Below are 23,273 nucleotides of genomic sequence, written 5' to 3'. Positions count from 1 at the left end.
CTTCTGCCATAAGAGCAGTCCCAAAATAAATGGGCAAGAGTCTCTGGCTCACAATCACAAAATACACATTTGTTATCAATAGCTATTTTAAATCTGTGTATAATAAAGGTCTTTACAGGGTAGATGCTATGAATGAGTTTGTATGATACTTCTTTCACTTTATTTGATATACAATATTTACCAGATAACAACTAAACTTTGTTCCAGTTCACTTGTCCTAGGGCTGCATTCCAGTTCACTTGTCCTAGGGCTGCATTCCAGTTCACTTGTCCTAGGGCTGCATTCCAGTGTACTTGTCCTAGGGCTGCATTCCAGAACACTTGTCCTAGGGCTGCATTCCAGTTCACTTGTCCTAGGGCTGCATTCCAGTTCACTTGTCCTAGGGCTGCATTCCAGTTCACTTGTCCTAGGGCTGCATTCCAGTGTACTTGTCCTAGGGCTGCATTCCAGAACACTTGTCCTAGGGCTGCATTCCAGTTCACTTGTCCTAGGGCTGCATTCCAGTGTACTTGTCCTAGGGCTGCATTCCAGAACACTTGTCCTAGGGCTGCATTCCAGTTCACTTGTCCCAGGGCTGCATTCCAGTACACTTGTCCTAGGGCTGCATTCCAGTACACTTGTCCTAGGGCTGCATTCCAGTTCACTCTTCCTAGGGCTGCATTCCAGTACACTTGTCCTAGGGCTGCATTCCAGTTCTCTTGTCCTAGAGCTGCATTCCAGTACACTTGTCCTAGGGCTGCATTCCAGTACACTTGTCCTAGGGCTGCATTCCAGTTCACTTGTCCTAGAGCTGCATTCCAGTACACTTGTCCTAGGGCTGCATTCCAGTACACTTGTCCTAGGGCTGCATTCCAGTACACTTGTCCTAGGGCTGCATTCCAGTTCACTTGTCCTAGGGCTGCATTCCAGCACACTTGTCCTAGGGCTGCATTCCAGTACACTTGTCCTAGGGCTGCATTCCAGTACACTTGTCCTATGGCTGCATTCCAGAGTCACTTTTCCTTGGGCTGCATTCCAGTACACTTGTCCTAGGGCTGCATTCCAGTACACTTGTCCTAGGGCTGCATTCCAGTACACTTGTCCTAGGGCTGCATTCCAGTTCACTTGTCCTAGGGCTGCATTCCAGCACACTTGTCCTAGGGCTGCATTCCAGTACACTTGTCCTAGGGCTGCATTCCAGTACACTTGTCCTATGGCTGCATTCCAGAGTCACTTGTCCTAGGGCTCATTCCAGTAAACTTGTCCTAGGGCTCATTCCAGTACACTTGTCCTAGGGCTGCATTCCAGTTCACTTGTCCTAGGGCTGCATTCCAGTACATTTTAGCAGAGGGAATAGTAACATATTGACATAGTTTCCTTATATACCTGTTATTACATTTATAGTTTAAAATGTCAATTCCTTCTAATTGTTTTGAGGCTACAAAATCCTCAACAGTTGCACTTGGAGTATTGTTATATTCTCCTAAAAGATTAATTGCACCTTTAGGGATGGCTCTAACAATTTGATACTCCTCGAGAGTGAATGTAACATTGTGTGTTCTAATAAATTCTGGATAATCATATAGTTGTCCATCACTATTCAGTAATTGTTTAACCCAAATAATGTTGTTGTCAAACCAGTTCTGGAAAAACAAAGACTTGTTTTTGTATTTTATGTCTTTATTATTCCAGATTGAATACCTATGAGGGGGGAAATTGTGTTTGTACATGAGGTTCCAAGTTAGAAGTATTTGTTTCTGAAAGTTTGCAAGCTTGATAGGGATTTTACCCACATCAAAGTTGCATTTGAGTAAGAATTCTAGACCACCAATATGTTGGAATATTAAATTAGGGATGATATTCCAGATGCAATCCTTATATCTTAAATAGTTTTGTATCCATTTAATCTTAAATATTATATATTAGAGGTTTTAAAATCCAGAGTATTCAACCCTCCCTCACCTTGGGTGCTACATATTACCACTTTTCTTAAATAATTAGGTTTATTCCTCCATATAAAGTTAAATAATTTGATACCAACCATTTTAGTTACTGACAGAGGAACATCCAAGGCAAGGGAGGTATAAACTCATCTGGACCTTCAGATTGTGATAAAAGTATACGTCCAGATAAAGAAAGATCTCTTAATAACCAGGAGTTAAATCTCTTTCAAATTTTCTCTACAATAGGAGATACATTTAAGTTGGCCCTTTCTCTCTGATCTTTGCTAACTGTAATACCAAGATATGTGATCACATCATTTACAGGGATATTACATACGGAGTTTAAGTCACATCTTTTCTCTACTGTAATACTTGACATGTCCTAATAATCAGAGATAAACCTGATATGTGTGTGAAGGCATTAATACACTCAATAGCTTTCTTGACTTCATTATGATATTTTAAAAAAAATGGTGGTGTCGTCAGCCAATTGTGAACATTTTATCTCTTTGTCTTGTATCTGAATACCCCTAAAACTATCCTTATTTATATGAAGTGCCATAACTTGTGTGACCAATAAAAATAAGAAAGAAGAAATTGGGCATCCTTGTTTAATTCCACGTCTAATGTTGAATCTTTGTAAAGTTCCATGGGATAATTTAACAGAGCTGTTACTATTATTGTAAAGTGTCTTAATTACACTTTAAAAAATATTGACCAAAAACCAAAAATCGAAGATTCTCTAAAATAAAATCATGTTCAACTGCATCAAATGCCTTGTAAAAGTCTACAAATAAAATAAAGCTATCTTCCATGATGTGCTCATTGTAGTCTATCAAGTCCAATACTAGTTGAATATTATTACATATATGTCTGCCCTTCATAAAACCAGACTGGGTTTCATCAAATCAAATCAAATTTATTTATATAGCCCTTCGTACATCAGCTGATATCTCAAAGTGCTGTACAGAAACCCAGCCTAAAACCCCAAACAGCAAGCAATGCAGGTGTAGAAGCACGGTGGTTAGGAAAAACTCCCTAGAAAGGCCAAAACCTAGGAAGAAACCTAGAGAGGAACCAGGCTATGTGGGGTGGCCAGTTCTCTTCTGGCTGTGCCGGGTAGAGATTATAACAGAACATGGCCAAGATGTTCAAATGTTCATAAATGACCAGCATGGTCGAATAATAATAAGGCAGAACAGTTGAAACTGGAGCAGCAGCACAGCCAGGTGGACTGGGGACAGCAAGGAGTCATCATGTCAGGTAGTCCTGGGGCATGGTCCTAGGGCTCAGGTCCTCCGAGAGAGAGAAAGAAAGAGAATTAGAGAGAGCATATGTGGGGTGGCCAGTCCTCTTCCGGCTGTGCCGGGTGGAGATTATAACAGAACATGGCCAAGATGTTCAAATGTTCATAAATGACCAGCATGGTTGAATAATAATAGGGCAGAACAGTTGAAACTGGAGCAGCAGCACGGCCAGGTGGACTGGGGACAGCAAGGAGTCATCATGTCAGGTAGTCCTGGGGCATGGTCCTAGGGCTCAGGTCCTCCGAGAGAGAGAAGGAGAGAATTAGAGAACGCACACTTAGATTCACACAGGACACCGAATTGGACAGGAGGAGGACCACTAAATCAACTGCCTCCTTAAAAACATTAAATATAAATTCAATAATATCCTCCTGAAAATATTTATAGAATTCACTGATAATGCCATCATTCCCTAGAGATTTCTCTCTTTTAACTTGCTGATACATTTTTTTATTTCATTAATAGAAATCATTTCATCACAAGACTTTTGGAAGTCTTCATCTATGAATTTAGCAGTCTTTGACAGAGTCTAGAAAGGCAGATATGTCACTAGTAGGACAGGCATTACTGGTATAAAGGTTACCATAGAATTCTGAAACATATTTTGAAATATCTTTGGGGTTTTCATTTTCTTTGCCATCTATATTGAGCTTATGAATAGATGTAAATTCAGAATTCTTTCTTTCTAAATTGTAAAAGTATTTTGTATTTTTTTTTTTACCTTCCTCCAACCATCTCCTTCTTGATCTTACAAATGCCCCTTTTGCTCTCTCTTGATACATTCGGTCCGTTTCTAGTATCTAACACTCTCTTGTAACCAGTGTGAAATTGCTAGCTAGTTAGCCGGGTGCGTGCTAATAGCGTTACAATCGGTGACGTCACTCGCTCTGAGACTTGAAGTAGTTGCTTTTGTGGAGAGACAGGTAACGATGCTTCGTGGGAGGCAGTTGTTGATGTGTGCGGAGGGTCCCCGGTTCGAGCCCAGGTAGGGGCGAGGAGTTGAACGGAAGCAACACTGTCACACTCTGAACACCTGTGTTCAGTAACGGAAGAAGGCCACCAGAAACGTGTTGTCACTGACAGATAGTGTCAGCTGCAACTGTGATAAAGCTTGTTAAAAAAGTAAGTGTATATTTTGCATTTTTGAAATTATTTTGATGTAATATGAAAGTAAAGGGCTTTATGTTTGTAGAACCATATCGCCATTGAGAATCAATTCACATTTAGATTAAGAATGTGGCTGTTTTCGCTGCCAGAGCCAGTCTCCCTCTGAAAATAACATACACTACATAACCAAAAGTATGTGGACACCTGCTTCTATCATTCCAAAATCATGGACACAAATTTGGAGTTGGTCTGCCCATTGCTGCTATGACTGCCTCCAGTCAAGTTCTTCCACACCAATCTCGACAAACCTTCGCTGTATGGACCTGGCTTTGTGCACAGGGTCATTGTCATGCTGAAATAGGAAAGGGACTTCCCCAAACTGTTGCCACAAATTTGAAAGGACAGAATCATCTAGAATGTAATTTTATGCTGTAGTGTTAAGATTTCTCTTCACTGAAACTAAGGGGCCTGAATCATGAAAAACAGCCCCAGACCATTATTCCTCCTCCACCAAACTATACAGTTGGCACTATGCATTTGGACAGGTAGCATTCTCCTGGCATCCGCCAAACCCAGATTCGCCCGTCGGACTGCCAGAGGGAAAAGTGAGATTCATCACTCCAGGGAACTCGTTTCCACTGAGTCCAATGGCAACGAGCTTTACACCACTCCAGCCAAACGCTTGGCATTGCGCATGATGATCTTAGGCTTGTGTGCAGCTGCTAGGTCATGGAAACCTATTTCATGAAGCTCCCAACAAACAGTTCTTGTGCTGTCCCTTTCTGTGAGCCTCTGTGGCCTACCACTTTGCGCCTGGGCTGTTGTTGCTCCTAGATGTTTCCACTTCACCGAAACATGCCCCGCCAAACCGCACTTCTTAACGCCCGCCTGCACCAATGTGTCAGAGGAAACACCATTCAACTGACGACAGGCTGACCTTGGCCTGCCACAATTACTTTTTTATTTAACCATTATTTTATCAGGTAAATTGACTGAAAGCACATTCTCATTTACAGCAACAACCTGGGGAATAGTTACAGGGTAAAGGAGGAGGGATGAAAGAGCAAATTGTAAGCTAATCACAAGAAGTCACTAGAGCCCGATGAGCCAAGTAAAGACTCCCCGGCCAAACCCTCCACTAACCGGGACGACGCTGGGCCAATTGTGCACCACCCTACGGGACTCCCGATCACAGACGGTTGTGATACAGCCTGGGATCAAACCCAGGTCTGTAGTGACGCCTCTAGCACTGCGATCCAGTGCATTAGACGGCTGCGCCACTCGGGAGGCCCCACAGCATAATTATTAACTTGACCATGCTTAAAGAGATATTCAATGTCTGATTTGATATTGTTGCAGATCTACTAATCACTGGCCTTTTATGAAGCTTTCAAACGGCTCCCTGGTCTTTGTAATTGAATATGTGCTTGAAATCCAATACTTGACTGAGAGACCTGACACAGAGGAAAGTGTTGGTCATAAAACATCCTGTCAACCCCTATTATTTCACACAGTCCATGTAACATATTCTGTGAATTGTTAAGCCAAATTTGACTCCTGAACTAATTTAAGCTTGTCTAAACATAGGCTAAATACTTATGCAATGACTGTATTTTAGTTGTCACATTGTTTTCTTCATCCAGAGTATTTAATATCACTTTTTAACACAATAAAATGTGAAGAAATCCAAGGGGTATGAATAATTTTGCAAGGCACTGTATACTTATAGTGTACTTGATCGCTCACAAACAGAGTTTCATAAAAAAAAGTAATCAATGCTTCATTTAAAAACAACTCTATGCGTTTCAAATGGAAGCACAATGAGTGTGTTTAAGTTCAATCATAGTGAATATATAGTATACTTAAAGGCTAAAAAACTATTCATTTAAAGTACACTTTTAATAAGTGTTTTGATGACAGTATATTTATTGTATACTAAAAGATTGAGGTTCTGGTACTTTGCTCCATTCATCTTTCCCTTGATCCTGACTAGTCTCCCAGTCCCTGCCACTGAAAAACATCCCCACATGTTACATAAATAATTGGAATATATCTACAACTTTCAACATTTCAAAAAATTAGATGAACTTACCACAAAATCGTTTTGTTGAAATATCTCCAAAAGTTGTGCTGACACAGAGGGCATTTTTTGTTGTTGAGCAAGAGCAGCTAAGGAAAATAATTTGGTGACAGCATGTGGTCTTTGTCTTGTTTTGCACACGATGAAAAAAATAATAAAATGCAGTACTACAGATTATTTCTTAACGTAGCTCTTTATTAGCTAGCTATAACTGGCATGTTCACCTATCGCCAACCAGGATCAAACTGACCATGACCTAACCATTTGGGTGGTCTTAACCAATCATAGCACAGTATGATATGGCGGTAAAATGCATCCAATTACAATTCAGTATGTTTACACATATGAATATTACAGTCTTAATATGAATTACAAGGGCAGAGTTAGCCCCCAGGGGGCTAATGACACATGTTCATAATTGTTACTCTTTTATTTTGCAGATGCTCTTATCCAAAGCATCTTACAATAGTGAGTGCATACATTTTCACATTGGTCCCCCATGGGAATCAAACCCACAGCCCTGGCGCTGCTAATGACATGCTCTAGCAACTGAGCCACATGGGACCACATACTGCTTTTGTCATGATAACTAGGCCTTCTTTATGGCTATGCTTGCTACTTTTGTTAGCTTTATATTGTTTGTTTGCCACGTTATGTAGCCATTGATAAATTAGCTTGCTATAGCTTCGGCCTACCATGCTATATTTATGCATAACTTTGCTAATTTACACTGAGTGGACAAAATATTAAGAACACCTGCTCTTTCCATGACATAGACTGACCAGATGAAAGCTATGATCCCTTATTGATGTCACTTGTTAAATCCACTTCAAATAAGTGTAGATGAAGGGGAGGAAACAGGTTAAAGAAGGATTTTTGAGCGTTGAGACAATTGAGACATGGATTGTGTATGTGTGCCATTCAGAGGGTGAATGAGCAAGACAAAAAATATAAGTGCCTTTGAACGGGGTATGGTAGTAGGTGCCAGGCGCACCGGTTTGTATCAAGAACTGCAACACTGCTGGGTTTTTCATGCTCAACAGTTTCCTGTGTGTATCAAGAATGGTCCAGCACCCAAAGGACATCCAGCCAACTTAACAACTGTGGGAAGCATTGGAGTCAACATGGACCAACATCCCTGTGAAACGCTTGACACCTTCTAGAGTCCATGTCCCGGCCAATTGAGGCTGTTCTGGGGGCAATATTGGGTGTTTTTAATGTTTTGTACACTCAGTGTATAGTATTCACTGTAGTGTTTTTGCAAACATGACTGTAGTTACACCTGCCAACTAGGGTTAGCTAAAATGGCACAACTACCAGACTAGACTGTTAATGTTTTGTATACTGTCACGTTTGTAGTCGGACGGCATGGACCAAAACACAGCATGATAAGTGTTCATGATACTTTATTACTCAAAAACACTAACAAAATCACAAAGAGAAAACCGAACAGTTCTGTAAGGCAAAATGACGATACAGAAAACAACTACCTACAAACACAGGTGGGGAAAAGGCTGCCTAAGTATGATTCCCAATCAGAGACAACGATAGACAGCTGCCTCTGATTGGGAACCACACTTGGCCAAAAACAAAGAAATAGAAAACATAGAAATAAAGAAACTAGAATGCCCACCCTAGTCACACCCTGGCCTAACCAAAATAGAGAATAAAAGCCTCTCTATGGCCAGGATGTGACATATACTCAGTGTAGTATACTAGTCATGTTCGCAAAAACTCAACAGTAAATACTACAGTATACTATGGTCATGTCTGCAAAAACACTACAGTGAATATCAAGGGTTGGAACCGGTTCAGGGAACAGAACCAAAAACCATAAAATAACTAAATGATTTGATGAATAGAACCTGAACCGGAAGCAAAAGTTATCTTTACTGTTCCGGAACAGAACCGTTATTTTAAAAGCATGGGAACCGGTTAATAACGTTATTTTACTTTCAGGGTATTTTTTTCCATTGCCACAAAAATCCTAACAAAGCTCCTATGCAAAGCCCTGACTCTGTCACTCAGAAAGCAGCATCTGCCTGCTAGCTGAAAATCTTTGCCAGTGGATGTGTTTATGTGTAGGCTACCTGCCCCACTCCTCTGAAGCATAGGTTACTATAGTCTACTGACAACTTTACAAGCATGATTCAGAAATTAGGGAGAAATGTTTAAAATAATGGATTCAGTTTTTAATGCTAGTTAAAGATACTATAGTCATCACGTTTCACATTGGATTTATTAACTACAAAAAGGTAAGACATGTTTTTAATTCTACTGCTGCTTTGCACACACAAGCTTGTTAGCTAGCTAGCCAACTAACTAACGTTTGCTCTGGTCCAATGTTAAACCAATTTGGATGTTCAAAGATATTCAAAGTTCCTCCATAGAAGCCGCTCCTCCGTAGTATATTTCTGTGCGCCTAATTCAGATAATTCAGGTCATAACAAGATGCCCAGCGCTTCAAGGCAAGCCTCCTCCTTCCTTCCTCTCTTGCTCTCTCCTCACCCACAAAATGTCAGTTGCATTGCACACCCTACACTGACTGGCAGCACAGTGTGTGTTTGTCTTTCCTTATGAGTATACCATGCTGTTACCGCAAAATGCAATTTACTCTTAACGACTTCACTATACAGATTAAATCGCTTACCCGCTGCATAACAAGCTGCGCTATCCACACTGATTGGTGAAGTAATTTAACGTTGTGCTAAACGTATATTTCAGAGGTTTAAATAGGAACAGAAACAATCTATTACATAAACCTGTAATTTATTTAGGTTTCCACCAGTTCAGCATTTTATTTTGCTGGTGGAACAGTGGAACGGAACAAAATAATATATATATTCTGTTCATAATGAAACGGTAGGAAAATAATTACAACCCCTGATGAATAATATAGTAATCTACAGTCATGTCCGCAGAAACACTACAGTGAATACTATAGTATACAGTATAAATATAGTAATACTACAGTATTTAGACCATAGTAGACTAGTGTATTTTTTAATGTGTGTCTGCAAAGTACACTGAGGTTTTCAATTAAAGAGAAAATGTATGCTACTAACATCACACTGGTTCAAGCGCTGGACAGAAAACACAGGAAACAAATGTTAAAGATTTGTCAAACCATTTAATCACTGTTGGGGTATATAAAAATTGTGGACAAATTATTCACCTTTTCAAATTCTGTGAGGGTTTAAGGAGATGGACTGTAATGTATTTTTTACTGAGATGGGCCTAGTACCTGCACATAGTAGAAGTAGCCCGTCGGCACAGATTTAGGATCAGTTGGGATACACTCCCTCCCCAATCTAAACCTCAACCACTAACCTGTGAAGCGTGATGTCACCTGTGGCTCTCATTGGAATGCATCCACAGCTATAGGGCCAAGAATGATGTATGTTTATTCTAGAACGACAGTAACCCCTGGGCCTGGGCAATATGGATGCTTATTTGCAGCCTCATAATTCTTCTAGCGATCTCAGGACTGCACTTCATTCCAAAAAGATGTCTCCTTCCCTCTGCTCTCGTTTACTTCCTTTCACATATCTGGATAGATGAGAACAACACACCGGGAACTAGGGTGAGTGATGGAGGCATACACCGACCCAGTCGTCTCAGGTTTGTGAACGGGAGAGTCAAGTGAACAAGGGCAGAGGGGAGGGGATGCTATTTTCTTTTAATGAAATGCAGTCCAACCTTCTTTCAGACACACCTTCAGTCCCAGAGCGACTCAGCTCCACACAGTGCCAGACATTCCAGTCTTACAGGCAGGCTGGTTTCTGAAGCACACTGGGAGAATTTCTCTCTCTCTAGCATTGTAAACACAAATTTCTTCACTCTGTAACAGCGGAATCAATGTTAGAAATATGCCAGGGTTCAGAGTACTGAAGCCTACGGCATTCTCTTCCGAGGCAGAGACTTGTAGGAACAGCCTCCCACTGTGCCACAATCAACACCTTTATTTGGGGCAGAGACAAAGCAATAGTTTTACAATCTTTGAATGTCACTCCAATGAAAGAATAGATGGACTTAATGACTTCCCAATGAAAGCATGGATAATTTTGTTTCTTGAAATACACAAAAACAAAAAAAAGCCATGACTCAAATAATGACGAGGATCATGTTTACATTTTCTTATCCTTTATTCTCATACATAGGAAAATAGCATTTCTGGTATTCAAATCTTTTTTTAACGTGTATTTCAGCAGAACTGAATTATTACAGTAGTTAGATAGAGTTACTGGGAGAGAGCGACCTATGGTTGAAAGTAAGGCAGAAAGGGAAATATTTACAATAGGACTGAATCAGAGGGACCCGATCAGCCATGGACACACAGCTGGGTCAGACGTCTGTCTAGGTGGGTTGATGTGGTCGTGATCTAATCAAACGAGTCATGTCCAAAGAAAGAAATACACAAACAATATTAAATAACAACAAACTGTTTCTGTAATGGCAAGATACCATTTAATGATGATGATTGCCAGCGATACTGATGATGTGGTGGTCCATTCTGAGTTTACCCATCCAAATGGGTAAATGTGTTGTTTTTTTTTAAAAGGTTGGCTCATCATAAATTCTGAATCACTGGGATGGATGGCAAATGTGAGTGATGGACTGGAAATTTGAGTACAATATAAGTGGGTTTAAAGCGCATGTACCCACTCTGGTTTCTCTGAAGGAATATGGGCCAAAACTGCTACCCTGAAAAGTCCATTGTTTTCTCTATATGGTTTCCTAAGTGCAGTAGCCTGTTGAAAAAGCACATTTTACACTCAAATCCAGAGATACAGCTTACATACTGGTAGCAGAGCCCTCCAGTCCTTGGCATAGCATTTAGAAAACAACTTTATTGTCCATGTCTTACAGCACACATCACACACAGTTGAGACAAGCACAGGGTCAAGCTGCAGTGCAGGGCCCCTGGATGGAAAGCATGCTGTGGGGTTAAGGGCCCAACAGTAGAAGAACATCTTTAGGATGTGAATCCAGCAGCCCTTCAGTTACCAGATCAATTCACACCTATTTTTCCAGTGCCCGCCACAGGACTTGAACCAGACACCTTTCAGCAACAGGTCCAATTCCTTAGCCGTTGGGCTACCTATAACTTTTCTCCATGCTTAACCCTCTCCTGCTGGACCTGCTAACATAAGTGCACTTGAGAACAGAGGGCTCATATTGATGAGGTGTGATGGGTTAACTCATTAATGGAAGAGTGAGTCTCATAATTAACTCCCGTCTGGCTGATCTGATGACCCCTCAATAACATGCCACAGTTTCACCAAGCACAGACACCACTGGATAGCTTAATGTACTGACTAAGGGTTTTTCTGGAAAGGAGCTTCTATATGTTCTGTACATGTAAATGTTATATTTTACAGACACAGATTGGACAACGATCAGCTGCCCTTTTCAGGTACAGTACTGTACACTATAAATGACTAGCTTTGCTTGCTGACCTAACCTACTAATTTACTACTGTAAATGACTAAGCACTTCTTCATATCGGATTGCTTTGCATTGAAAAGCCCATGTATAAAACATACAGTATACACATAAGTAGCTTTCGCTGAGTCTCTTTTGTCAGTTTAACATTGATTTCAAAGACATATAAAGAAAGTAAAAGAGCTTATATGTTTAAGAGTGTGGACCAGGTGGGCTGCGGTGTCTGCTGGTTTTTTCTCAGTTACTTGCCTTCAATCAGCATCTGACGCAAACCTGAGAAACCAGGTGGCTGTGAGTGGACTCTTAACTAACCAGTTATTACATAATGGACCAGTAAAGCACCATGGTGAAAACCAGCAGACACTAACTAGTCTGCAGCCCTGAGGTGGGAAGAGGCACGAGGGAGTGGGAAGAGGCACGAGGTCAGGTAAGCGGTGATAACAGTACTGAATTGGCCGTTAGGGTCAGGGGGGATGTGATTGGGCCAGAGGTTTGGCACTATGGGGAGCAGGAGGGGATATGTAAGAGATTTAGACTCAAACCTGTTCTCTGAGAGAATCTGGCAGCTCACATATCAACACAGTACTTTCAAATTTTAACTGGGCTAATAGCACAGATTATGGGCTAGAATGAGCTGGGTCAGTGCATTTACCTCAAACTGTCTTGAGGGTCTAACTCCTGAAGCAGATTCACAGAGCAATATCATATGTAGAATAGAATGTGTGACAGTGTAGTCTTTTAAACACAATCTAACACAATCTAATGACATATACAACATTATCTTCTGACCTTGTGCAGCTGCCTGTCACACTTGTCATCTGCTAAGGGTAGCGAGGTGTGTGTGTGTGTGTGGCAGGGGGATTTGATTTAACCTAAAGGCCTGAAATCCGCTTTAATCTGAACAATCCCATCCTTGAGATGGCCGTTACCTGTTAGTTCACTGTCTAGCACCAGGACAAGCACTCATCTGTTAGTTCACTGTCTAGCACCAGGACAAGCACTCATCTGTTAGTTCACTGTCTAGCACCAGGACAAGCACTCATCTGTTAGTTCACTGTCTAGCACCAGGACAAGCACTCATCTGCTTTGCTGCAGGAGGGAGGAGAGGAGAGGGTGAAGAGGGCAGAGCTCAGCGGCGTCTGAATCAGATTCAGAACCCTACTAAGTTCTGGCCCAGGTCTGCTCCTGTAGCACCAGTGTCCTGATGAGGACTGATTAGTCTGTTCGCCTGTGGTCGGGTTGAGGTTGGACTGGGCAGGGTTGGGCAGGCACAGCCAGGGTGTAGGTGTGGGACCAGGCTGCTCTGAATTCTAGAGGAAGGTACTAATAATTCTGCCGTCCAGGTCAAGTGCTGCAACGGGGTTAAGGGTGGCATCAGGATCACGACTGGGCTGAGCTGGGTTTGCTGTGTTGAGATGCTGGCTGGGTCAGACGGTAGTTCTTACGATTCTGCCAGGCCGGGGGCTGCGGTGCACCTTGGTGTGTTTGGAGAGGTGGTCACTGCGGGCAAACTTCTTCTCACACAGAGAGCACTCGTAGGGCTTGACCCCGGAGTGGGAGCGCCGGTGACGAGACAGCTCATCAGAACGAGAGAACCTACAGAGATAGAGGTGCTTTAATGACTTGTTTCTACGTTAAACACTTAGCTCAGTTGGTTCCAGCTAAGTGTGTCAGGAGGCCTGTTATTCCCACTGTTTGATTGCCCCCATATTAGAGCTCAGACCCAGCTCTGAGGGAAATAGGAACACTAAATGGTGGGTCAAACAGTATTTACAATATACAGTGTCGGCAGAGAGTATTCATACCCCTTGACTTATTCCACATTTTGTTGTGTTACAGCCTAAATTCAAAATGGATCAAATATGTTTTATTCTCACCCATCTACACACAATACCCCATAATGACAAAGTAGAAATTTGTGCACATTTATTGAAGATGAAATACAGAAATCTAATTTGCATAAGTATTCACACCCATGAGTCACTAATTTGTAGAAGCACCTTTAGCAGGGATTACAGCTATGAATCTTTCTGGGTAAGTCTCTACGAGCTTTCCACACCAGGATTGTTTAACATTTGCCCATTATTCTTTTCAAAATTCTTCAAGCTGTCAAATTGGTTGTTCATCATTGCTAGATAACTATTTTCAGTTTTTGCCTTAGATTTTCAAGTAGATTTAAGTCAAAACTGTAATTCGGCCACTCAGGAACATTCACTGTCTTCTTGGTAAGCAACTTTAGTGTAGATTTGGCGTTGTGTTTTAGGTGATTGTCTTGCTTAAAGGTGAATTAGTCTCCCAGTGTCATGTCAGGTGGAAAGTAGACTGAAGCAGGTTTTCCTCTAGGATTTTGCCTGTGCTTACCTCCATTACATACATTTTTTTATCCTGGAAAAACTACCCAGTCCTTGTTGATTAGAAGCATACCCATAACATGATGCAGCCACCACCATGCTTCAAAAATATGAAGAGTGGCACTCAGTGATGTGTTGTGTTAGATTTATCTCAAACATAACACTTTGTATTCAGGACAAAGTTAATTGATTTGCCCCTTTTTTTGCCTTATTACTTTAGTGCCTTGTTGCAAACAGGATGAATGTTTTAGAATATTTGTATTATGTACAGGCTGACTTAATTTCACTCTGTCATTTAGGTTAGTGTTGTGAAGTAACTACGTTGCTAATCCATCCTCAGTTTTCTATCACAGCCATTAAACTCAAACTGTTTCAGTCACCATTGGCCTCATGGTGAAATCCCTGAGCTCTGTCCTTCCACTCCAGCAACTGAGTTAGGAAGGACAACTGTATCTTTGTAGTGACTGGATGTATTGATACACCACCCAAAGTGTAATTAATAACTTCACCATGCTCAAAGGGATATTTAATGCCTTTTTTTTAATTTATTTTTTTACACCCATCTACCAATATGTACCCTTCTTTGCGAGGCATTGGTAAAACTCCCTGGTCTTTGTGATTGAATCTGTTTGAAATTCATTGCGCGACTGAGGGACCTGTGTGGGGTACAGAGATGAGGTAGTCATTCAGAAATGATATTAAACACTATTATTGCACACAGAGTGAATCCATGCAACTTATTATGCAAATGTTAGGCTTATTTAGGCTTGCCATAACAAAGGGATTGAATACTTATTGACTCAAGACATTTCAGCTTTTCATTTTTAATTAATTTGTAAAAAATTCTAAAAACATCATTCCACTTTGATATTATGGGGCATTATGTGTAGGCCAGAAAAAGAGGAATCTCAATTTTATCCATTTTAAATGTGTGCTGTAACACAACACAATGTGGAAAAAAGTCAAGGGTTGTGATACTTCTGAAGGCGCTGTACAAACATTATAAGCATATCCTTTCACATCTTCTAACTACTTTAATAACCCTAAGCCCAATCATTTCCTTACAGAGCTCACTGCAGTTACATATTGGGAAACTGTAACTGTTAGCAACAGTGAGTGTGTTGTAATATCTAATATTTGCTGAGCTTCTATATTGTTACCATTTCATACCAGCTCTACTCCCTACCTCTGCAGGGACAGAACAATATTTTCTTTATGCTCAGCTTTACAAAATAATTACAGTGAAATACTGTATTTCAATATCCCAACAAAAATAACAACTGTGATAGAGCATCTGTTTGTCACTGTCATCATCATAACCACTTCATTTTAAACCAGTCATTACAGGCTTTTCTTTCTTCTCCCTCCGTTTTAGTATCCTATCACATGTTAATGGCTAGCCTATATGGTAATAAACTACATTTAACAAACCCAAGGTTCCTGTGTTTTCTCTGCATGTTGACTAGCATTGTTATGATTTAACCCACCTCCAGACACAGTCAGGCCAGCTGCAGGTGTATGGCTTTTCTCCGGTGTGTCTGCGGAAGTGGGCCTTCAGATGGCTGCTCTTGGTGTACATCTTCTCACAGCCCGGGTGAGAACATTTGTGTACCCTCAGCATCTCTTTAGGAGGGGTCTGTTGACCCTAGGGGGGGCCACAGATTTGACCACAACCCCTCCACTGTGACCCCCAATAACTGTTGCCCCAACAAGCCCCCCGGCAATCCTCACAGTGATCGGTAGAGGGGCAATCTTCACGTACTTCTGGTCTGGAGCGTCCGTGCTGGCTATGTTGAGAAGGGTGGCTGAGGTGGAGGGCACCTGTGAGGCCAGCAGGGTAACATTCTGCCCTCCGTGGAGTCCCAGAACCAGGTGGGCCAATCTCAGCCCACTGGATGCACCAGGAGGAGAGTCTGTCTGGGGGTGAGGCTGGGCCAGAGGCAAGGACTGGACCTGGAAAACCAGGGGTGCTCCCAGGCACACTGAGGGGGTGAGGGGGGATAGGCTTCGGGTGTGAGGGCAATTGGGGGTTTGTGGGGTGGGGGGTGACAGAGCATTGCTGGTCCCTGGCTCACTGTGTCCCCCTGAGGAGAGGGGTTGTTCCATGGAGCTGGAAGGGGAGGGAGCTGGCTCCTCTATGGGTTCACTAGAGAAGAGAACCCCCTCTCTCACCAGCTCCATCTTCTCCCTGAGGAACTCCTCGATGTCCTCCATGGTGGGAGAAAAGGGTGAGGGCAGGCGGGGACTGAAGTCAGGCAGACCCTCTGTGGGGGCCAGATAGAGTCGGAGCAGGCCCCCTTCCTCTTCGTCATCCTCCTCCTCTCCAGGGCTGAAGCTGAGTCGAGCCCCCATGTCCCCGGCCTCGGGACTGTAACAGGAAGTAAAGCTCCCCCCCTCACTCCCCCCCTCACTGCCCTCTCCCTCTACAAGCTCCAGGGAGACCAGGCTAACACCTTCCCTAAAGAGGTCATTATCAGAGACCAGCGCTCTGTTGCTTAACGACACCATTGATACAGTCCAGATACAGTCCAGATACACAGGAGAACCACGCTTCTCACTACACCTGCATAGAAAACGTTGGGGATACCGTAGTTAGAAACATAAATGCTGAATCATGAATAAGAATATAATATTTAACACCGATTTAATTAAGTACCTAATTATAGGGCAAAATAAATATCATGGGGATGTATAGAAATGGTAGTTGAAAGCATTAATTCTCGTAAGAAAGTCAAACTCATTCAATTGAATGCGTTTCATTAGCAAGATCTCTTTAGTTATTACCATTTCGCAACCTGGTAATAATAACTGAAACCTGACAATCTACAAATGACTAGGCCAAACATCCAATCCAATGGGATCAAGGCCTACACGCATGTACTGAAACAGAGCAAATCTTATCACCAAATTAAAAATAATGAACACGTTAGTGCTTTTTAATGTCATTCATACCAATGTAGCAAAACTCTGGATAATTAAATGGATACATTGTGCATAATAATGTGCCCACTGTAAACAGTAGCAGGGTTGCCATGTGGGCGGTTTTCCTTTGATAACCATATCTGCGGTTTTCCTTTGAAAACCATATCGTGGGTGAAAATGGCATTTCTCTTTTATTTGTATTAAATTTCACTCTTACCTCCTACTACTGATAATCAGGGAGTGATGCAGGCTGTTGCTGAGTGAGTAAGTCAGTGGCCGTGTTCGAGGGGATCATAACCACAATATCATGGGTAAATTGTGACTGACCGATCTACAAATAATAATGAGTTGTTATTCATGATGCAAGGTTATCAGTCAGTCGACAGTCACCTGCAGTCGTTTTGATGTTCTTGAACACTGCCAATGAGTGGTGGGGAGGGAGCGCCGGAGGGGTGTGTGTGTGTGTGTTGAGTACAGTCATTGGTGTTGACAGAGCGCTGCAGAAGGAAGTAATGACACGCGATGTGAGAACAACAAACTAATAAACTAGCACTAGCTAGCTACTTACTTCTCCCTCATAATTCTTGTTTGCCTCGTTCGCTGTATCCTGACCACCCCCAGTCCTACCAGTCATTACTAGAGCCAACACTGCAAGGGAGAGAAACTGAGAAATTTCAGCAAGAGGATCGAACTATGTGCTTTTTCTCTGGGTAAACTATGTAGCCAGGGCTCAAAATTAAGGGCCCCCCGTCGTCCCGGGACGATAAATAAAAATGTCTGGGATGATTTAAACAGACACTAGGACAGTTCTAGGCCGATAGATTCTAAATCCTACAACTACTGTACATTAAAAAATAACAAGTTAAGCAATGAGGCTAATGCAACAGATCAGAACATTTAGCTTAAAATAATGATGAACTATTTCTTCACATTAGTGCAGCAATGTGCACACAGCAGTAACCTACACGCGAATGTTCCAAAATGCAATTAGCGGGAACGCACCTTTCTAAAAAGCGCACCACACATGCGAGGGGTTTCATGTGACAGAAATTAAAATGTCCTTTTGAAATTTTGAAAGAGGGGAGATCTAAAGATGCAACAACTAGCATGGGTTGCTAATATGGCTAAGTTTGAGTCTTTGCCTGCTGGACAATGAAAAAGTTGATTTGAAAATCAATAGAAAATTAGAAAATGTTAGTTTCAACGGCATAAGGATTTATTTTTATTTTTTATCATTCCCTAAACATATGGTCTGATTTTGGCTAAGCTACTTTGAAACAAGGTAAGACATGCCTCATGAATAAAATGTTAAATGTTATGGCTTATTAGTTTCAAAATGCTGACTGCCTCCACTCAGATTTCAAAGTGGGTGATGTGTACGGTGCGCAACGGGAACTGGCCTTTCTCTCTGCTGTTGTGACCATTTCATCTGAACGAAACGTGTTGGAGTATGTCAACAGAATCAAACCTTTAGATGTTAATGTTAATTATAAACTGTGTGATTCTAGCCCTGAATGCTGATTGGCTGACAGCCGTGGTATATCAGACCGTATACCATGGACATGACAAAACATTTATTTTTACTGCTCTAATTACATTGGTAACCAGTTTATAATAATAGCATTAAGGCACCTGGGGGGTTTGTGGTATATGGACAATATACCACGGCTAAGGGCTGTGTCCAGGCACTCCACGATGCATCGTGCACAAGAACAGCGCTTGGCCGTGGTATATTGGCCATATTCCACACCCCTCGTGCCTTATTTCTTAATTATTTGCATTTTATTTCACCTTTTATTTAACTAGGCAAATTACAATACTTTAACTAGGCAAATTATACTACATTATAATTGTCAAACATGACTATATAAACATAGCCTATATTTAAGTAATTAAAAGTATCAGTAGTATTAACTCCATTACTAACTATCAAATTATAATAGCAGTGATTGATTAATAGTACAATAAACTCTGTTGATGTACTGGACTCATGATGGATGGCTTCTCTCCATTTCACTTTCCATGTTGCTCCAGAGGGGTGGATGACTAGGACATCAGACTGCAGCCACACATTAACTTACTTTAATTAAATAAAGTAACGTTCTGTGCTTCACGGAAACATGGCTCACTGGAGAGACGCTATCCGAAGCGGTGCAGCCAACGGGTTTCTCCACGCATCGCGCCGACAGAAACAAACACCTTTCTGGTAAGAAGAGGGGTGGGGGTGTATGCCTTATGGCTAACGAGGCATGGTGCGATGAAAGAAACATACAGGAACTCAAATCCTTCTGTTCACCTGATTTAGAATTCCTCACAATCAAATGTAGACCGCATTATCTACCAAGAGAATTCTCTTTGATTATAATCACAGCCGTATATATCCCCCCCCAAGCAGACACATCGATGGCTCTCAACGAACTTTATTTAACTCTTTGCAAACTGGAAACCATTTATCCGGAGGCTGCATTCATTGTTGTTGGGGATTTTAACAAGGCTAATCTAAAAACAAGACTCCCTAAATTTTATCAGCATATCGATTGCGCAACCAGGGGCGGAAAAACCTTGGATCACTGTTACTCTAACTTCCGCGACGCATATAAGGCCCTGCCCCGCCCCCTTTCGGAAAAGCTGACCACGACTCCATTTTGCTGATACCTGCCTACAGACAAAAGCTAAAAAAAGAAGCTCCCACGCTGAGGTCTGTCCAACGCTGGTCCGACCAAGCTGACTCCACACTCCAAGACTGCTTCCATCACGTGGACTGGGACATGTTTCGTATTGCGTCAGATAACAACATCGACGAATACGCTGATTCGGTGTGCGAGTTCATTAGAACGTGCGTTGAAGATGTCGTTCCCATAGCAACGATTAAAACATTCCCTAACCAGAAACCTTGGATTGATGGCAGCATTCGCGTGAAACTGAAAGCGCGAACCACTGCTTACAATCAGGGCAAGGTGTCTGGTAACATGACTGAATACAAACAATGCAGCTATTCCCTCCGTAAGGCTATCAAACAAGCTAAGCGTCAGTACAGAGACAAAGTAGAATCCCAATTCAACGGCTCAGACACAAGAGGCATGTGGCAGGGTCTACAGTCAATCACGGACTACAGGAAGAAATCCAGCCCAGTCACGGACCAGGATGTCTTGCTCCCAGGCAGACTAAATAACTTTTTTGCCCGCTTTGAGGACAATACAGTGCCACTGACACTGCCTGCAACGGAAAAATGCGGTCTCTCCTTCACTGCAGCCGAGGTGAGTAAAACATTTAAACGTGTTAACCCTCGCAAGGCTGCAGGCCCAGACGGCATCCCCAGCCGCGCCCTCAGAGCATGCGCAGACCAGCTGGCTGGTGTGTTTACGGACATATTCAATCAATCCCTATACCAGTCTGCTGTTCCCACATGCTTCAAGAGGGCCACCATTGTTCCTGTTCCCAAGAAAGCTAAGGTAACTGAGCTAAACGACTACCGCCCCGTAGCACTCACTTCCGTCATCATGAAGTGCTTTGAGAGACTAGTCAAGGACCATATCACCTCCACCCTACCTGACACCCTAGACCCACTCCAATTTGCTTACCGCTCAAATAGGTCCACAGACGATGCAATCTCAACCACACTGCACACTGCCCTAAACCATCTGGACAAGAGGAATACCTATGTGAGAATGCTGTTCATCGACTACAGCTCGGCATTCAACACCATAGTACCCTCCAAGCTCGTCATCAAGCTCGAGACCCTGGGTCTCGACCCCGCCCTGTGCAACTGGGTACTGGACTTCCTGACGGGCCGCCCCCAGGTGGTGAGGGTAGGTAACAACATCTCCTCCCCGCTGATCCTCAACACTGGGGCCCCACAAGGGTGCGTTCTGAGCCCTCTCCTGTACTCCCTGTTCACCCACGACTGCGTGGCCACGCACGCCTCCAACTCAATCATCAAGTTTGCGGACGACACAACAGTGGTAGGCTTGATTACCAACAACGACGAGACGGCCTACAGGGAGGAGGTGAGGGCCCTCAGAGTGTGGTGTCAGGAAAATAACCTCACACTCAACGTCAACAAAACTAAGGAGATGATTGTGGACTTCAGGAAACAGCAGAGGGAACACCCCCCTATCCACATCGATGGAACAGTAGTGGAGAGAGTAACAAGTTTTAAGTTCCTCGGCATACACATCACAGACAAACTGAATTGGTCCACTCACACAGACAGCATCGTGAAGAAGGCGCAGCAGCGCCTCTTCAACCTCAGGAGGCTGAAAAAATTTGGCTTGTCACCAAATGCACTCACAAACTTCTACAGATGCACAATCGAGAGCATCCTGGCGGGCTGTATCACCGCCTGGTACGGCAACTGCTCCGCCCTCAACCGTAAGGCTCTCCAGAGGGTAGTGAGGTCTGCACATCGCATCACCGGGGACAAACTACCTGCCCTCCAGGACACCTACACCACCCGATGTTACAGGAAGGCCATAAAGATCATCAAGGACAACAACCACCCGAGCCACTGCCTGTTCACCCCGCTATCATCCAGAAGGCGAGGTCAGTACAGGTGCATCAAAGCTGGGACCGAGAGACTGAAAAACAGCTTCTATCTCAAGGCCATCAGACTGTTAAACAGCCACCACTAACATTGAGTGGCTGCTGCCAACACACTGACACTGACTCAACTCCAGCCACTTTAATAATGGGAATTGATGGGAAATGATGTAAATATATCACTAGCCACTTTAAACAATGCTACCTTATATGTTACTTACCCTACATTATTCATCTCATATGCATACGTATATACTGTACTCTATATCATCGACTGCATCCTTATGTAATACATGTATCACTAGCCACTTTAACTATGCCACTTTGTTTACATACTCATCTCATATGTATATACTGTACTCGATACCATCTACTGTATCTTGCCTATGCTGCTCTGTACCATCACTCATTCATATATCCTTATGTACATATTCTTTATCCCCTTACACTGTGTATAAGACAGTAGTTTAGGAATTGTTAGTTAGATTACTTGTTGGTTATTACTGCATTGTCGGAACTAGAAGCACAAGCATTTCGCTACACTCGCATTAACATCTGCTAACCATGTGTATGTGACAAATAAAATTTGATTTGATGATTTGATTTAAAGGAAGCCAAAAAGCTAACTTTTTGGGCTTTTCGATTTATAGTTCAAATAATTTGGTGTGATAAACCATTAACAAATGGATAAATGTAGAGAACAAGGTAAAGCAATTTACCAGCTGTATTTAGATTGTCATTATGGAGACACCTATTGAATAAACGTGTCAACTCTTCACTTGCTGCGAAAAACATTTTTTGGCATAGTTCAGGCCTTGTGGGTGGGTTTTGAGCAATAAATGGCTCAACATTTAACCTGGACCTGGCAACCCTGAACATTGGCCACATGACGCGCATATGTGTATCGGGCGCAAAACAACATGGATCAGGACCGTAATAAGTGCGTATTACACCGAAGTGAAAACTGTAATAGGCCTACAATCGATTAACTATCTTCGACATCCGCAAACAGTATTATTTACAACTTCAACTGCTTTTAAATTCAGCGTATGGGCAGGCGAGGCACATGGCAAAAGGGACCTGACTACAACAGCCAGACAGGAATTCACAAGTTCGGAGTGTAGGGTCAACCGAAAACAGCAAATACCACTAGTGAGGGTGAACTTACCGTTGATAATCATTAACTATATTAAAACCTTTCGAAATGACCGTCCTCGAAGTTTTTCGCCGTCTTATTTTTGCAGAAAGGGATCCCGTCCTTGCCACAGTTCCATGTTGGCATTATTTCTGTGGCCATTACATGACTGCATTGCTGTACACTAGGAGGCATTGATCCAATTCCGCCGTTCTGATTGGCTAAGCGTACGGAGGCTCGCCCTAAAACAAGGGATTCTATTGGTTTCCGCTCGATGGGCGTCTTTTTGCCATTATTTTGGGAACTGTCACTATTGTAGGTTCCTGTCCAAGTAGCCTACTTGAAGGGTGCCGCATTCAAGTGCTAATCGGAACTAGGACACTGACATTTGACTTGTTAACTGGTCTGCTTGTCGTTATACACGTGTCGCCTTCAAACAGTTAACAAGTCGAACATTTCCAAGTT

General features: G+C 42.5%; 1 protein-coding gene across 1 annotated transcript; it reads right to left on the bottom strand.

Annotated features, from left to right (window-relative positions):
* Positions 1-11,246: 11,246 nt before the first annotated feature.
* On the bottom strand, positions 11,247-22,942 carry si:ch211-117k10.3 (Krueppel-like factor 15). Its single transcript, XM_064966356.1, is given in 4 exon segments — positions 11,247-13,457; positions 15,700-15,844; positions 15,847-16,775; positions 22,842-22,942. Coding segments are annotated over 3 exon segments (1,188 nt in total). The 5' UTR covers positions 16,721-16,775; positions 22,842-22,942; the 3' UTR covers positions 11,247-13,288.
* Between the last annotated feature and the right edge of the window lie 331 nt (positions 22,943-23,273).

Source organism: Oncorhynchus masou, chromosome 5 (assembly GCF_036934945.1).
Source record: "Oncorhynchus masou masou isolate Uvic2021 chromosome 5, UVic_Omas_1.1, whole genome shotgun sequence".
In the NCBI taxonomy this organism is placed as follows: Eukaryota; Metazoa; Chordata; class Actinopteri; order Salmoniformes; family Salmonidae; genus Oncorhynchus; species Oncorhynchus masou.
Note: the sequence above shows the minus strand (reverse complement) of the source record. Positions and strands in the feature narration are given on the sequence as shown.